The sequence below is a fragment of the Eptatretus burgeri genome, chromosome 9 (assembly GCF_056783735.1).
Source record: "Eptatretus burgeri isolate ZD-2024b chromosome 9, Ebu_testis_v1, whole genome shotgun sequence".
Taxonomy (NCBI): domain Eukaryota; kingdom Metazoa; phylum Chordata; class Myxini; order Myxiniformes; family Myxinidae; genus Eptatretus; species Eptatretus burgeri.
The window spans coordinates 13,957,501-13,971,511 of record NC_140969.1 but is presented as its reverse complement, the minus strand read 5'-3'; the positions used below and the strand labels follow the sequence as shown (position 1 = coordinate 13,971,511).

The 14,011-nt window shown below is 44.7% G+C and overlaps 1 protein-coding gene across 5 annotated transcripts in view; it reads right to left on the bottom strand.

The window, feature by feature from the left end:
• The window catches only part of LOC147019566 (transcription initiation factor IIA subunit 1-like), a 97,150-nt gene that overhangs the window by 47,282 nt on the left and 35,857 nt on the right, over positions 1–14,011 (bottom strand). For all 5 annotated transcript variants that reach the window (XM_085894134.1, XM_085894136.1, XM_085894133.1 and 2 more), the window contains one exon: positions 12,160–12,385. In XM_085894134.1, the coding sequence (XP_085750260.1) occupies positions 12,160–12,385 (226 nt within the window). The remainder of the gene's footprint in view (positions 1–12,159; positions 12,386–14,011) is intronic.

The window sequence follows — 14,011 nt, the reverse complement described above, 5'->3', positions numbered from 1 at the left end:
TGTCTGTCTGTCTCGGATAAATCAAAAAGGTTTTTTTTTGTATACATAGTTGAGGCACGTGGAAGAGTTATAATTAGTACACTAGTACGATAGTAAGAGCGTGACACTGAATGGATCACGAAGCAACAGCACAAAAGTAACAGTTGAGAGGGGGAAACACCAACAGCAGAGTTGAAGGCCAAGATAGAGGGAGACATGGACAAGCAATGGGTTATGGAGGAATATGGGGCAGGAGAAGATACATATGGTGGACAAGATGGATACAGAATGAAATTCTCAGGAGGAAAAACTAGAAATTTTTTGAAGAGGAGGGATTGGGGGTTTTGACAAGGCGAGAAAAGATCATCGTTTTTGATTGGGGATGATCTGAGATGGTGTTGAACAGCTGTCTTGAAGACTTGGAAGGAAAAATGAAATTGAAGAGAATGTGGAAGTTCGTTCCACAGGTTGGAGAAAAGAGGAATGAATGAGTCGAGGAAGCAACAATGATCCTGGATTTAGGTAGTTTAATCAGAAGGGGGTTGATTGTGGAATGTGTGTGCCCTGCAAAAACCTGGGGGGCACAAGGCAAGGAAAGAGCAAAGAGCAAAGGAAGGCACGGAAAGAGCAAAGGGCGCAAGACCCGAAAGGAGGCATTTGAAGAAAGAGAGAACACCGACCTGTCTGCGATGGCATAATGACAGACCTATAGACTCAACTTCATCACAGAAGATTCTAATAATTTTGAACGCCTTGGTTTCCACGGCATCAAGCTGAGAAAGGTGTGAGGCAGGGGAGCCAGTGCAGAGGGGAGAGCAGTACTCCATCAAGATGTGGATGAAGGCCTTATGGGTGGATAAGAGTTAAAGTGTGCTAAGAAGGTCTTTGTACGACGGAGGATGCCCAGCTGGCAGCTGGCTTTGGAGGCCAACTTTGAAATGTGGTTTGCCCAAGATCATGGCTGAGAGTGAGACCCAGGAGTTTGAATGACTGAACTTCCTCAAAAGGATTGTTGAGAAAGTAAATAGGAGGGTTTGCCAGATGCTCCTTTTGGAGAGAGATAGGAAGAGTGTGAGATTTGTCAGGATTGAAATTCCATATTCCAAGTGTTTGACCAGCTTCTGATTTTGGCAATGTCTGAAGAAAGTGAAGAGGCTGCAGCCTGCCTATCTGAAGGATGAGGGATGTCATGACAGAGGGTGTTGGCATCAACAAATTGATAAAGAGGATTTTACAGAGATTTGGAGAGATCATTTATGAAGATCAGGAGTGGGACTGGGTCCAGAACATTACCTTGGGGCACTGCAGGCTTGATAAGTACAGGAGATGAAAGGATTTCGTTGAGTGCCATACATTAGCTACGAGAGTAGAGGAAGTCAGTAAGCCATGTGTGGAGTTGGCCTAATATGCCAGAGACAGAGTTTGGATGCCGTAGGCAGTATGGACGGATTTGGATGAAACTTGGTGGACAGGTTGGGTGTGTGACAAGGATGAATCGATTCGATTCGATTTGGGTGAAGATCTGGATCCGAGAATTTTAAAAGTAATTCTTCACCATTGAATGATAGGGCCAAAAAATGACATCAAAATAATTATCATGATCAGCTATTTTCAGTCCAATGTTGGACGAAAGCCTCAGCATGTTGATGCCTTGTTTCTGTCTCTTGTTTTATTTTTCCAACTGAGTCTTCCCCAATATTTGTCTACTTCATCCCACCCATCTTCAAAGTGGCCTTGCCCTGTTCCTGTTGCCATTCATAAGTATCTATGTTGTAATATTGTTGTCCACCTGTTATCTGACTTTCTACTAACGTGTCCTGCCTATTTGCCGAGTTTGATTATTTCCAAGATACCCTGAGTTTTGGTTTGTTATGTGACCCATATATTGTTGCAAATCTGGAAGCCGTGAGCACTCAACATACAGGTCCTATAGAACAGTTATATCGGTAAGTATGTATTTTTAGTTAGGGTCCCCGCCCCTCGTTTAATGGGTGAATAAATGTACCTGCGCTGTGTGTTATTTTAATAGGTAGGATTTTTACATCACTCACAACAACTACGGCTCCTACATCTCCAACTACAACAACGATAACCCTCTGCTCCAGGCATCCACGCACTCGCTGGAATGCGGGCGTGTTCGGAATTCGTTTGGGGATGGAATTCCATTCCCAAATATGGTCATGAACCGATTCACTTGGCTGCGCGCAAAGTAAGGGAATGCGTCGTGTTCCACCCAATGATGAGCGGACTGAATTCCATTCCCAAATATGGTCATGACTCGGTTCGCTTGGACGAGGCGAGCCACGCCTGAGAGCGAGCCATGCCTAAGCGAACCGCACCCAAGAGCGAGCCACGCCTGAGCAAACCGCACCCAAGAGCGAGCCACGCCTGAGCGAACCGCACCAGAGAGCGAGCCACGCCTGAGCGAACCGCACCCGAGAGCGATAAAAGTGACGTCGAGCGAGAGAATAGAGAGAGCGAAAGAGCGAGGGAATCTGCCAGAGCATCAGAATCTGGTCGAGCGTGATGATCTGCTGGAGCTCGGAGGGGAAGACGCATTTCTCGAGGCTGGACGAAAGGCATCTCGTCGCTGGCGTGCTCTGGTTTTCGGCTCGTCTGGTGGCTGGCGTGGTCTGCGTCTGGCTGCCCTGGTTCCTTCTTGGCCAACTAGTGCTCCAGGAAGGTGCAGACGTCGAGCTGCGCGGTGCGGCCAGGTAATGAGTGCTCTTTGCCGTACATACTTGCATCTCATTAGTCGTGATAACTCTGTTTCTTGCGTGCTTCCCCCTTTCCCCCATTATAAATAAATACATTTGTTAAATGTATCAGTTCGTTGCTGCGTTTCCTTCCATTGGCTTAGCGTGATGCGTGTTGGTGAATTATAAAGGCTGTTGCCGCTGTAACTTATGCATTCAGACCGACGGAACTTCGGCAACCGTCCGCTCAGGTTGCACACGGGTTGGGCACGCTTACGGCTCGACTCGTACGAGGGCCGTCGAGGGTGTGAATACTCGATAAACTCGCCACGTGGCGCTCTTGGTATTTTGAAGATTGGCAAATAACCCTGGACCACGTGGTGCAATTATTGACAATTCACGGTCCGGTAAGGGACCCGTACTTGTCGGAGTTTTCTGAAAGGTACGATCTAAATTCCGGGTGCTCGGTGGAGTCGACTCTGCAGCTCCATCTAGCGGTCGTGCTCGCAGCCGATACCCGGCCCGCAACAATATTTGGCTATCTTTGTATGCAATACTGAACATATTTTGATCAATATGGTGTTGTGCTGCTGTTAACTTTTTCTCCATTATTGTTGTTAACGCCCAGGTCTCTGCTCGAAAGATGATAGTTGGAATAATGCACCGATGGAAAACTTTTCTTTTCAGAAATATTGGTAAGCTACCTCTCATGAAGTTACTGAGTTTTCCATATTGTCTCCATCCAAGTTTGATTCTTCTCTTTATTTATTATTCTTGATTCTTTTATTTGAGGCTGAAGCTTTGCCCTCGGTCAGTGGTCGGTTACCCAAATAACAAGAAGAGCTATTTTTTTCAAATTTGGTCAGAAACATGATATCAAAAGAGCCACAATGCACGTAAACCCTATTTCAAGAATTGAATAACAGGCCAAAGATCCAAACATTGATTTTTAATGCAATATATGTTTATTGAGTTGGTATTAATGAAAGGGGCCATTAAATTTTCTTCAGTACATCGAGTCAGATTATCCATATTTACCTGCACCACCGAAGGTGGAAGGAGGTTATGTTTTCACCCCTGTGTGTCTGTTTGTTTGTCTGTCTGTCTGTGTGCAGGATATCTGAAAAAGTTGTGGACGGATCCGGATGTGTTCTACAGGATCAGGCATTGTGTGGCGGATGTATGCGCTCTACCGAGTGCCCTTCTAGTTTCGTGTGATTTCTCCTGCAGAGTTTCTTTGGAGAGTCGTTCGATGTTTTGACAGTGTGGTCGTTCTCATTTTCAAGCCGGATTTTAAACTTTCCTCATTCAATTGGTCTCTCAGTGTGCTTTTTAGGAAATACATACTTGAAAATGCTTGCTCGCACAGGAAAGTCGATCCGAAGATGGACAGAATGCCAAATTTATATCTCTTCATGTTACTGTAAGGTTTGTGGTAAAGAATTCCAAACTTCATACACAATTTGGTCTTGTTTTTTTTTTAAGGTCATGCATTTCAGTCCATCTGTGTTGAAGTGCCAGGGTAGATCTGTGCCTTTCTAGATTTTTGAGTTTGGTCGCTAGGCCTCTGAATTTAGAACTCCACAAGTCCTTGTCCTGCAAATTGGCCAGTTCTCGTTCTAGTTCTGCTCGATCTACTTCTGTAAATGCTGAAAAGTTGAATGCAGAAGTGTCTGCTTCATGGGGTTTCAACACAAATGATAAAATTGCTTTTCCCTTCTGAATTCCTGAAATAACCCTGTGAAGGCTTCTTGCATTCTCAGTATCGGGTTCATAGTTTGTCTCCTGTTTGAATCGTTTGTGATGAGAAATGAGCCAGCAAACCTCTCTCCATGTTTTAGCTCAAATGATAGCACCTCTTTTAAAAGCAAGTGAGCTGTGTTTCCCTTTCATTGCAGCTTTCTGTTAAGGCCATTTAAAAGAGAAAAACACACACACACACACACACACACACACACACACACACACACACACACACACACACACACACACACACACACACACACACACACACACACACACACACACACACCGTTTCTTGGACGTGACAATCTCATTCCGAATCGCTCTTGAACATCCCTCATAACTCGCAAATCAAGCCTCCAAGTTTGGCAAAAATAATTAATTGCCAAAACAAAATAATGAACAAAAAATTCGCCATTTTAACAAATGTAAATACAATGATGCAGTGCACGTGTGGTTTCGTTTTGCTTGTTGGTACTCCAAGATAGCGGACAGAAAATGTGGAGACGTCATCCGCACGTGCACCCTCTATTGAAGGGGGAGTTATCAAAACAACATCTCGTTTGTTATTTGCATTCAAGTCGTTCATTACGGGATTTTCGCTTATCTGCTCAGTGAGGATCAGAGCTTTGCTATCTTTTTAGAAGGGGCGTTCGAATGGTAAACTGAGGCTGTGAAACAGGTTGAAGCAATAATATTGCCGACAAGATGGTGAAAATAACAGCGTAATGGAGAGCACAACATGCAAGTCTTGCTCACAGAATTCGTCGGTAATCGGATGCATTTTCCTGTATATCACTCCGCCAACATTCTCAAGTATTATTTTATCCTTTCACGACACTCACAAATATTTTTCTGAAAATTAATTTATAATGAGGAAAAGGGGATTTTATCGATCAAGCTTGGGAGCCACACTCAAGTCCTTAGGTTGCCGACCCCCAACCTAGGTATATGTATTCTTCGATTTGATTTCCATTTATTATGATTCCTGGTACAAGAGGGTTCATTACTACTTTGGTTTTTGACACGTTCATCTTCAGCCCACACTTCATGCTGGCTTCAGCGAGTTCCCTGAGCACGGTTTCCGTTTTCTCTAAGCTTTCTTCTACAAAAACAATGTCATCTGCAAAAAACGAAATACAGTAAACCCTCACTCGTATATGGGACATTTTCACAAAAGCGGGTCAGGTAACGGTAAACAACAAACTCAAAAATCAACTTTCTTTGATAGTCTCGAAATAGTGCTTGAACCCCTGAAAAGGCCTAAAAAATGTTCAAATGATGTCAGCATCGCAGGATCACCATAAGGCCTCTGCACTGACTGGGCAATATATGCTTGATAAAAATTCTCGGGCAGTCTTTACCGTTACCTGACCCGCTTTTGTGAAAATGTCCCATATCACGGGTTTCGACCAATCGTGGGCAACCTATTGTGTTCCGATTTCATCATCATGGGATTTCATTTCGACCAATCACAGCTTTTGAGGTAAGATCAGTCATGGTTTGCATCCCGTGCATGTACGATTACCTACCATGATAAGACTTGTGTTGTTTCTCGTGCACTGCTTTGAATGAGCATAAACGTAAAGCGATGGAGAAAGTTAGCTGTGCCAAAAGGCAGAGAAAGGTTATGACATTGGGCAAAAACATCAAGTTGTTAGATCTGTTGGCTCGAGGAGAAAATGCGGCATCTGTACCGGCTGCCATTTGGGGGTCAATGATTGTTGGTAGAACCTTTCCCATTGAACTCTTCTTCATTCCCAAACCTTCATTATCCTTCAAACCTCATTCCCAAACCTTCATTTTCCGACACCCGGATTCGAACCCCCGTTCTCAAACACACCTTCTCATGCGCAACTCATGAAACAAATCAAGGCAGAGGGATTTATGATGGAGCAGGTTTTTAACAGACGAGACAGGATTATTCTGGAAAACGATGCCATCTCGTTCGTACCTTGTTCTCCAAGCAAGGAATATCATGGTTCAAGGTAAGGTGACACAATGATCGTGTGACCTTTCTCCATTTTGGGTTGTGGCAATGCTGCAGGCACCTTCATCGGAGCACGAATACCGCTTTTCTGTTCGCTAAATCGCCTTCCCCGTTCATGCTTTCCCCCGTTAACAGCATCATCCTGAGTTAAGTCTTGTGTTTTATATTTCCGGCAGAGTACAGTGCGAGTACGTAATATGGTTACCCTCACCCCCACCGAGCCGTTTGGTCACAAATTTAAAAGGTAAAGCTCGTGTTTTTGTTTAATTCACACGTTTATTTCAATGTTAACAGACATTTACGTGTTTATTTCTGGCTGTCGTCGATCTTCATCGACAAAAAGTAAAATGACCGTTTTTACAGCCATTTTTCCCTGCTGTGCAGGGGTTGGCTTTTTCGTGAGGCAATGTTTTTTTATGGCCGGATGCCCTTCCTGACGCCAACCCTGGTCACCTCTTACGACACACGGGATATGGTACACCTATTCTAACCGGGGCATACACCGGGACCAGTATACTGGTACTCATTTCGCCGACCTTGGAAGGATGACAGGCTGAGTCAACCCCCTGGTGTTAATTCAGCAGCCAACGGGGCTTGAACTCAGGACCCTGGGATCCCAAGCCACCACTAAGCCAACACCAGGCTGATCTTCATCGACAGTTGCTCGAAATCCAGGAACAGAACCCCTCTCTTCCCATTGGCCCTTGGTTTCCATGATTGCAGTTTTAACTATCACAGCATTTTCCAGGAACCTCACCCCAACGACTATTAGATTTTGGTTCAGGACGCGATGCATATCCAGGCTATCGGTGGGATATAAAGCGTAAACTGTTTAGCCGGGTATTTATTAGTTTTCATTTTTACCTGCGTCGTGTTGCGTTCCCATCGATCAGGTGCAGACTCCACTTCAAGACATGCACTCAATTGGTAACACAAGTGGTGACGCCATTTTAAGGTAAATTAAATGAGTGTTGGAAACGTATTGCAGATACAAACTAAGCTTTGAACTAAACAAAGATCTTAGGTGTCATTTATATCACTTGAATTAATGTTTCCTCCAAACCCTTTAACTCTGGTTTAATGAAGAAATTAGTTGAAGGCCAGGACAACAAAGCTATGACATGTATCGGTGTGATCGGAAAGGGAAGATAGGAGCGGAGCATGATGAGTAAATTACAATATCGTATAAAGAGAAAGGAATGACATTAAAAAGGGAAATTAATGTAAAGGAATCCGTGTGGATAGAGTTTGGATATCGTAAGAATAGTAAGATAAGACTGTAAGACTCTCAAAGAAGTAACTCAAACTCTTGGGTCTCACTCTCAGTCATGACCTTTCTTGGGCAAACCACATTTCAAAGTTGGTCTCCAAAGCCAGTCGCCGACTGGGCACCCTCCGTCGAACAAAGACCTTCTTTGGCACACCTAAACTCAGACCCACCTAAAAGGCCTTGATCCGCAGCTTGACAGAGTACTGCTCTCCTCTCCTGGGCTAGCACTCCTGGCTCAGACCTTGCTCAACTTGACGCCATCAAAACCAAGGCCTTCAAGATCATTGGAACATCCTGCGATGATGCTGAGTCTATGGATCTAACCCCCCCCCCCCACTCTTCAGTCTAACCCCCTGCCCTGGTTTCTCTGACTTCCTATGCCTCCTTTCTTGTCTTGCACCCTCTGCCCCCTCCAATCCCTTCACCACAAGTATATGCAGAGTGCTTGCGGTCAATCAGCAACCCCCTTCTTGTGAAACTCCCAAAATCCGGAATTGGTGCTCACCTGTGGAAGCAGCTTCCACATTTTCTTCAATCTCATTCTTCCCTCTTGGTCTTCAAGACAGCTATTTGCAATCATTTCAGATCATCCCCCATCCAAAACCATGATCTTTTTCTCACGGTATGGAGTGGAAAGACTCGTAATCTGGCCTGGAACGGTTGACCAAGCCGGCCGTTATGGTCACGTTGAAGCAACCAGTCGGGATCGCACCAGGCAACTTGAGTGAACCTGCGCTGCTAAAACACAGGTATGGAGGAGTTGGGATTCGGACCTGAGGTGCAAGAAATTGTACCTCAAAGCGAAATTGCTTGAGCGCACTTAAAATTACAATGAATGATCATGGTGGTACGCACTGAACGGACACCACCAAGACTCCATTAGAAATGGACGTAAAGGGACCAATAGAAGGCACTATGGAGGCATTCCCCTCTCACCCAGTAGCCCCCCAGCCTCTCCACCAGCTAGCCTCCGAACGAACCAGCAGGCTGGTTTCATCGCAGCAGTAAATGACTATGCTCCCACCAATGATGGCAAAGCTGAAAGCTGTTCAGGGCAGGCTGGAGGATAATGCCACAGAATTGCAAGCCCCAAAAAATAAAAAATATATAAAAAGCAGGCCAAGCCGAGCTGCGGATAATGATGTGAAACCTGGAGGGCGTGTGGGGTACACAGTGGGAGATGACGGTTGGTTAGGCCAAGATAATGATGGGAATACAATCAGAGGCCAAGGTAGTGTGTAGGGCCACAGGGAGATAGCAAAGGAGGGACACATGTAGGAATAGAGGGACCACAAAAACATAGCAAGTTAAAACAGGAACGGAGCGAAATTAAAACAAAAACGAACAATGAAACAAAGAGATAGCTGAGAGCTTAAATGGATAATGATAGAGGGGGAAAATAAAATCGAATTATAAAAAAGAGGGAGGAGGACCAATGGCGGTCAGATGAGAGGGTATAGCACCAGTGGAAATTAAGAGTGAAAGAGAGGAGGCTGAAGGACGTGCTGGGGTGGAAGCGTGTGAGGCACGCATGACCCCACATGTGGTAGGAAGATTACGTGCAAGGAGAGCTGCCATAGATGCTTGATCGCCGGGTTGAGCCAACCATTGCAATAAACATGTTCATGGACACACACTGTAATGGTGTGAATGGCGAACAAGAAGTCCAGGAAAGGAAGATCTGGTCAGGGTCCCTCCCCAGGAAGGTGAGTGTGTGCCTGGGTTTGTCAGTGTACAAATCCCACATGCGAGTTGCCTGAACCCACAGCATGCGACCGTGCGGTTGAGGTTAAGCAGCCGGCTTGTAAAAACCATCTCCATATTCGTATTAGCGCATGATGAGCAACTGTGCCATGAGCCCGAGACCGCGCAGTCTATGCATACTGGCCCGGGTTTGGGAGAGGTCGAGCGTGTGCACGGTGTGTGAGGAATGTGTGGGGCATGTGGAGGTGCACAGAATGGACAGAAAAGAGGAAGGAGGAAAGTTAACGGGGAGCCGCCAGTGACGGAATCGTTAGCAGCAGGGCCAGTGTGGCTTCCCCAGGAATTAGTGGGTATGGACCCGCCTCGGGATGAGCCGAAGGACAAGCAAGGAGTTCCACATGACACAGCGTGCATGCGCAGGGACCACCATAGATTAGTTAGGACTGGATTTACATGCTCCCTCCAAGCTTTAGAGAAAGTCCAGAATATTAAAGGAAACAACGCCAGTTGAGCATGTTTTGTAGCCTGCATAAGCCTTCACGAGAAGGAAGAGGCTGGAAGGCAAATTGGGAGAGACGCACTACCCATGAGCCCAACAGAAAGGGAGGGGGTAGAAAGGCAAGTTTTCATGGTGTCCTCCATGAGCATTGGTGGAAAGGTGGGGCCACAAAGACGTGCAGGGAGGGTCACATGGGGACCCCGCCGAAGGTGTACAGCAGATCGTCGGGTGTGCATGGAGGCTGGTACAGGGTGCAGGACCAAAGTGGGCATGGTAACTGCAGCCGCAGGATCTTAGTCAGGTTACGTGCGTTGGGCGTAGCAGTAGAGGCTGGGTTCATTGTCGGGAATGCACGGGGCCCAGCAGGGGTAATTTAAGCAGAGACTTTAGGGAGGCGGGCTGAAAGGGAACTATGATTTGTGATGGAGATTTATACACATTTCCAATCGACTTTTGGCAATTGTTTTTTAATTGGCAGACCATTAGGATAGGTACCTTACTCCTTCCGCCTCCTCCTCCCATCCTGATGAGGTTATGAATGAAAGGGGAAATGAGTGAAGAAATGATGAGGTGAATATGCCAAAAAAACTATTCAGCCTGGTGGAGGTATGCACTCTTCTGAGTGCCATTCTAGTTTGATCATGTGATCTGAACCCTTTTTACTGGCCTAAACCCCAAAAAACAATATACTAATGGATGAAGAAAACTAAAGAACCAAAATAAAGAAATGTTTATGAAAATGACAAAATGACGACATGAAGTTGAAGAAATAAAACCTCTGTTGTATGAGCATCACAGACAACATAGTGTGTAATCAGTCGAATGGAATACCATCAATGTCATTTTTTGTTAGTTGTTTCCATTGAAGCTCAAATGTTCAAACTTATGAATATGTGAAGGTTATGTGGGCCTCTCTGGGTCTTTCCCATTAACGCTCTCAATTCAGCGATATAACATCCCACAGATGGTCCGGTTCATCATCTGATGGCAGTACGCATACAGAGTCTGTGGGGTCCACCCGAATCCATTGACCAGTCCAGCATGGTAGGTCACATGCTGGACTGTCCTGGAGATTCACAGAGAGTACTGGACCACCTGCTTGGGCATTTACCTCTTCAGATCCTTCATTGGCCATCAGAAGCACCGCCGCCCAGGCGTAGCCATACAACTCTCCGGAGTGGCTCTCGTCACACAATTAAAGGTGCCTGTGAGGGACCACCTCAGTCCCCTGGTGTTACCCCGTCTCCGGATCCAGCAACTTCATACAACCACCAGCACCCCATGGAGCCCGGGCCGTACCAAACACATGGTCCTTTGATTGGTTTTTACTACCGCCACTCTTCCCAGATGACTCAAAGTCATTCGCCATGATCTGGCATGCGATGGATAATCTTCCTCCATTACAGGTGCCAGGGGTTACATTACAGCCCCCCCTCCCCATCCCCCAGGCCAGATAGGGTTAAAAAAAAAGAAAGAAAGAAAGAACAAACTCTTACAAATAACTATGTTCCAAAGGTTCAACTGTATTTTCCTTAAAACCATGGTTACAAAAAACAAACAAACAAACAAACAAACAAACGACAGTTAATGCATTACTATCAGCATGGCTTATGATTGAGAAAGCAACCAGATTGTAATTTTGAAAAGTGGCCACCACCATTCCAGAGGTGCATATTTAGCATGGCTGCACAATCGAGATTTGCCCCATATATGCCTTTGTACACCATTAAAACAAATTTCACGCTTTTATGAAAAGGGCACAATTTCTTCTTTTTCCACACACCGTCTGGATTATATTAATACTTAATATATCAAAGAGTTAAATACCCAAAAATTAAACATTCAAATACTTCCTGAAAACCTGCTTCATGGTGGGGTATATTGTTGGGTTTCGCAGTTACCTAATAAAAGGCGACAGTTTACATTCAGTTACTTTGTACAACACAGTTGCACAATGATGTACTTTTTGAATTCCATCTCCATAATTTTGCTGGAAGGTTAATCTACTTAATTGTGTGTTTGGGCTGCTTTAACCCCGGTTGTGAATACATTATTATGGTGTTAGTGGCCTGGGAAGGGATAAAGGGCAGAGCTAAGATCAAAATAGCAACCCCTTTATCATAATGTTTTTATTTAAACACAGAAGTCTACTTACTATGGGTAGGGGGAGAGGGGATTAAAATGTTTGCTAAATTATCCACAACTCTTGAGTTCCCGACTTTGCTATGATGTTTCTTCCATTGTTTTAAAAGTGAAATCTTGAAAAAGAAAAACATACGGCACACTGTGAGCGTTGGGATCTGGATGATTTGTTGCGCTTGTTTCTGCTGTTGGTGTTGTTGTTGGTGATGTTGTGGTTGTTGGGGTTGTTGGTGGTGTTGCTGCTGCTGCTGCATTACTTGTTGATTTCCCATCAGTGTTTGGTGTGCACGTTGCAAGAGTTGTTGCTCCTCAGGATGAAGCCCCATCACAGCTTTAGACAAATGCAGTTTGGTTTCCCACACCTGCGCAACAAAGAATACATAAAATTTACAGCAAAATATTACACGAGTCATGTCTGAAGTCAACACCATAGGGAGTGTTCAGCGTAGAGCGACCAGATCGATTCCAAGGCTAACTAGAACGGGCACTCAGTAGAGCGCATACCTTCGCCAACGCTACATTTTGCCCCCCCCCCAGAAACCGTTGATTGTGAGGGTATTTAATCCCATACCACATCTGCCATTTCATATGTGTTATGATGGCTTAAAAAACATTAAATTTCCTGTGTCATATCGTATATCACAAGATTGGGCATTGAATTCACAACATTTGGCATTGGTTGCATGCAAATTGGATAAAAATAGACTGCACTATGGCAAAATGACGATTTTGACCTTTTCATGACCTCGACCTTGACCTTTGTACTCTTAACTTTGTAATTGGTATTAGAGTGTGGGGAACAGAACAGTCAACATTTTGGTGTTGGTTTCATGCAAATCGGATAAGAATTGACCGTGTTGACTAAAACCGCACATTTTGCAATGTCGTGACCCCCCCCTGACCTTTGACTCCCAACCGCTAATAAGGGTTATTACGTCATTGTGTCATGTCACATATCACAAGATGGGGCATTGAATTCTGAACATTTTGGCATTAGTTGCATGCAAATTGGATACAAATTGACTACGCTATGGTAAAAAGACGATTTTGACCTTTTCATGACCTTGACCTTTGACCCGATCGCTCCCAAAATCTAATCAAATGGTCCTCAGATAATAACCAATCATCCCACCAAATTTGCTGCGATTCAGTTCAATACTTTTGGAGTTATGCGAATAACAAACAAACAAACAAACAAACACATTCACAAATGAATAAATACACAGCGATCAAAACATAACCTTCGCAACAAAGTTTGCGAAGGTAATACGACTAAGCGATGAGGAGCAGCTGAAAACATGACATCAGAAAGGAGACTACACATATGAGGGGATCTGATAGAATATGTTGATAATAATGAAGTGTATAGACCAAATAAATGCAGAAGATCTTTCAGCAGAATAGAGTGTAATAGGACCAGGGACCATAGTCTTAGAGTGAAGAAGAGGAGAGTTAGGATGGTCGTAAAGCAGGGCTCTTTCACTCAAAGTCGTTAATGCATCGAATGGTCTCCTTGGAAAAGTAGTGACAGCAGAAGCAGGAGATAGGTTTAAACTAGAAGTACAGTACATAGGTACATATAAGCATTGGGATAGAGAGGTACATGGGTAATTGGCAGGAATGGCATCAGGTAAGGTATGGGTGGGTGATCGTGTACATGTGTATTGATTGTGATGTCTGTGAGTGGGTCTCAAACAGCAAATTGTGTCATTCCTCACCATCCAACTGCCCATCAACCCGCACCCCACCTCCCTTGGAATGTTTTTTTTTAAACAGAAAAGAAAACACCCTGGTGACATACCCATGTCTGCCACACAACTCCACTCCACCCTCCTCCAATAGTTGCTAAATGACTATTTATTTATTTCATATACATGATCGAGGTTGGTGGAAGAGCAAGAGCAGAATGGAAGGGAACAAAATGGAAAGGGGGAGACACCAACGGCAGAGTATAGGTGAGAGTGAGATAAAGGGAAGGGGGGGGGAGA